At 36.4% G+C, this 4,258-nt stretch overlaps 1 protein-coding gene across 1 annotated transcript; it reads left to right on the top strand.

The window, feature by feature from the left end:
* The first annotated feature begins 1,009 nt into the window (after nt 1-1,009).
* Nucleotides 1,010-2,424, top strand: LOC130089212 (duodenase-1-like). Its single transcript, XM_056256429.1, has 5 exons — nt 1,010-1,112; nt 1,246-1,396; nt 1,566-1,695; nt 1,891-2,148; nt 2,224-2,424. Exons 1-5 carry the CDS (start codon nt 1,049-1,051, stop codon nt 2,389-2,391), a joined length of 771 nt encoding a protein of 256 aa, XP_056112404.1. The 5' UTR covers nt 1,010-1,048; the 3' UTR covers nt 2,392-2,424.
* Nucleotides 2,425-4,258: the final 1,834 nt, after the last annotated feature.

The raw sequence follows: 4,258 nt of genomic DNA, 5'->3' as shown, positions 1-4,258 counted from the left end.
CTTTTAGCTACTTATTTGGCCAGCAAAAATTCACTGAACAATGAACAATCGTAAATATGTCTGCACCTTAACAATTAAAAACACAATTCAGACATTACATTTAAGAGGAATGAGGAACAGGTTTTGGGAGTCTTTCTCACCTCTGAGTCTTTTGTTCTGTTTACAAAGTCAGATCTTACAAAGCTGAAGTGTAAGATAAATTGTTTATTCAATTTCAACTGAATATTATATGGAACAAGTTTGCCATCCATCCTACTTCATCTACCTCTGCAATTCCCTCAAGTCAACACCAGAGGTCAACATCCCCAGCTTTCTAAATCTGACTTCTAAATGGAGCCTTTTTACATTTCCATTGTTCTCAGAAGCAGAAGTCATCATATTGGATAAACTTCTATAGCGGTCAATGGGAGACGACAGCAAATACCATTTTTGTATTCCCATTTGCTTCATTAGTGTAATAAAAAATCCATGATAGCGTTTCTGCGACTTTTTTATAAAAGGGGAAAAATATCGAGAGACTGATGTGGAATTTGCTGTCACTCCCTCAGCCGTTGCTTTGGAAACACCCTCACAGCAGTGTTTTTTTTTTTTTTTTTACTGCCTTGGTAATGTAACACACAGTACAGTGTAATGAATGTGTATTCAATTTTTTTATTTTTATTTTATTATATGTGAAACTTTACTAGATTTGCGATGTTGATAACTGTGGAAACACATAATCAGTCTGTGAAAAGGGTCTCTATCTACCTCTCTTTCCTCACCAGTTGGGTTATTATGTTGGTTTTCCATCAATTTATACTGATATTTAAGGTTATGAATTGTAAAATATTCAAGTAACAAAATGTATGCTGACCTGCTTAGTACTTCTAGATCTAGACCAAACCATCTGTGGCCTGAAAATGAGACCACAAGGATTAACAAGAACAATATTTACTCATCCACAAACTGAAGAAAAAAAAAAAAGACTTGTGGGCAGCTCAATGTCTCCACCCACCCTTATATGTATACAGTGTTTTATCATGAGAGTTTACTGATCGTCTTCTTCATCATGACCATCATCATCATCTCTCTGCTCCTGCTGGCCTCTCTGCTGCCACACCTGACCTTCACTGGTGAGATTGACTGAACTGAACTGCATATTGATTCATCACTAATTCAATGTCAGTATGGACTCTTTTGCTGATGCCTCATGTTCCTTGTCATGACGAATATGTCAACTAACAGCACTATCTCTCTCTCTCTCAGCTCGTGTGAATGTGGGTATAGTGAACGGCACAGAAGCCAGACCCCACTCCAGACCTTACATGGTTTCTCTTCAGAAGAACAGGGAACATATCTGTGGTGGATTCCTCATTTCTAATCAGTTTGTCTTGACTGCTGCACATTGCCAAATTAAGTAAGACTTTTGTTTAGTCTGAACTGCAATAATGATTGATTATTTCTGGAGAATTTTAATATGAAATGACAGTAGTATATAGTTTACATACTTTTGTTATCAAATCAGTATATGCTTTTATAAAAGAATGCATAAAACTGTGAGAAATAATACTACTTTCTTTCAAAAGAAATGAAAAACTGACAGCTGTGGTTGGTGCACATAACCTAAAAAATGAGAATGAGGGTTCAGTCCGCATCGGAGTAAAGTCCTACATCAAGCATCCGGACATTGAGAAGAATGACATTATGCTTTTGCAGGTAAATGTCTACACTTGTTCCAGCTGCAAAAAAAAACAAAAATCAAAACAATAAAATAAAATAAAATATATAAAAATTCTCTTCCAGGGCTCCTGCACTATAACCTCATATTAAAAATGAGAAAAATATAAACTGTGGTTTAATCTAATGAAAGATAAATCTATTTGTTAATGAATGAATGCTTTTTAATTACAGCTAGAGAAAAAAATCACACCAAGCAAACATGTATATTGGATATCATTACTAAAGAAAAAAAACGTCAACAAAAAAGATCCTAATTGTAGTGTTGCGGGCTGGGGACGTCTGGGCATGAACAGTCCAGGGAGTGATCGTCTAATGGAGGCCTATGTGAAGATAATGGATTACGCAACATGTAAAAAAAAATGGAAAAGACAACAGAAAAAATTAGGCTCAAAGATGATGTGTGCATATGGCGACTGTGGATCCTGCGAAGTATGTAATCATTTTCAAGTGAGTTTTAATGTTATATGGCATTTTAGTGACGTGTTGATCTGTGTTTCTTAACAGGGGGATTCAGGAGGTCCTTTGGTTTGTGGAGACACTGCAGTTGGTGTCACATCCTTCGGTGATCCTGAACACTGTAATTCACCCAATAAACCCAATGTGTATACTAAGATTTCACCATATCTTAAATGGATACATAAAAACATGAGAAATGTAAAGTTACTTTATTGAAATTAAAAAAGGAAAAGTTTTTCCTGAATTCTTTTAAAACACAACTTTTATCATTAAAAGTATGGTAAGCATCAATCAGTCTGAGTGTCTTCATTTTCACAACCATTTCATGTGGGGTATAAATCATTTCACATTAGCAAGTTCGACCAGAGGTGGACAAAGTGCATTTACTTGAGTACTGTACTGTAAGGCTTGAAGCTTACACTGCTAGTTTTAACCAATAATCGGAACAAAAGGCAGTTGAAGGATGACGTGTATAATTCAAATATTTATCTGACTCCAATATAACTATTCTGACTCCATTAAAGTTGTTGTTATTCTTTAACCTCTTATTCTTTAAATGTGCTATATGTAACTTTTCTTCTAAAATGATCCCTTTTTTTATTGCCTGTGTGTGAAGGGGTTGTAATCACACATTACAATGACCCACTTGTCGGGTTCTGCTATTACCTCTGAAGGCCAGTATTCCTATTTCTATGTGAAGTCTCCGGGTCGGATTTTCTGCGAAAGCCATCAGATGTGACGGATGTGACGTGCATGCGCGCTCCCGAGCCTCTCTCCTTTTTATATAGTCTATGCGACGGCACTTGCAGCTGACGACATGGAGTCTGATAACACCCAAAAACGACCTGCCGCCCTCCAGCACAACACAGACTCCACATAAATATAAAAAACAAAACAAAAATGTATCTGCTGAAGCTCGTCAGGCCAAACGTGAATCGGATCGACTTAGGACGAAAACACGAATCAGACCGTTTGAATTACGAAGAGACCTCCGCTATTTTTATTGTGATAAATTACAAAATTTTCAGATATGCTGAAATAAATAATGGTAAACTGTAATGAAATAGCAAGGTAAACTACAACATACATGAGACATGAAATGAATACAAACGACTGTTCAGGATAACAAAAAGTAGGTGCTTTAGGATGTAACTTTTATTTCATGTACTAGATCTATTTTCTAATGTTACTCATCCCACTACTATCATATTGTTTATAATACACATTTCCAGACACGTTCAGTACAGTAATGTTACTTCCTACGATCTTACTGTTACACTGAAATTGTTCAGTCTAGTTCACTAACCGTTTTCGTTATCATATACATTCATCTATATGTTGACATTGCTGATTGTGAAAGATACACGAATAGTTAGTGAAATGCCTTATGCTAGATAACACCACGTCGGCTAAATGCAGTCAATGTAACGTTATCATGGTACGAGCATGGAGCATTAGTTCAACGTCAAGCTGATAAAAGTAGCCTATTATTGAAACGTTGCAGTGGGAGTTTACATGAGTTTCCAGCATGTTGTGTGATGCTTTTTCCGGTGTGTTGAAAGTCTCAGTGTGGCCGGTGTACCATGAGTGCTCGCTCTTGTGTTCGAGCACGCGCAAGAGCACGAGCGCTCTTGTAAAAATTGGTTGCAATCTGAAACATCACCGATAGAGGCCACTAAAAAATACACATAGCACCTTTAAAGGTAAAGGTCTTTCTTAGAACTGATAGGAAAACGTAGGATTTAACCTGAATGTTTAGATAATGAAAGTTATAATCACTTTAGCTTTCAACATCATCAGTGATAAATGGAAGGATTCTCAAAGCCTTTAAAGCAGGCAAAGTTATTTACTAAGTTACATGTTTAAATATACAGTAGAATAGCAAAGCATTGTTAATCGAGTGGAATACCAACACTAAACCCGACCGACAGGAAACCCAAAGATGAGGCAAGTGGGTGGTGATCAAGAGGGGGAGTAGAACATTAACATTCTCATCAATGCATGTTTAAGCAATAGTACCTAGATTGTACATTAGGATACTTTAATATCTCTATTAAGTTCACCATTTTTCAGTTCAGTTTAT

Source organism: Rhinichthys klamathensis, unplaced genomic scaffold (genome assembly GCF_029890125.1).
Source record: "Rhinichthys klamathensis goyatoka isolate OS25496 unplaced genomic scaffold, OSU_Roscu_1.1 h1tg000127l_1, whole genome shotgun sequence".
In the NCBI taxonomy this organism is placed as follows: domain Eukaryota; kingdom Metazoa; phylum Chordata; class Actinopteri; order Cypriniformes; family Leuciscidae; genus Rhinichthys; species Rhinichthys klamathensis.
This window is presented reverse-complemented; position numbering and strand designations above follow the sequence as displayed.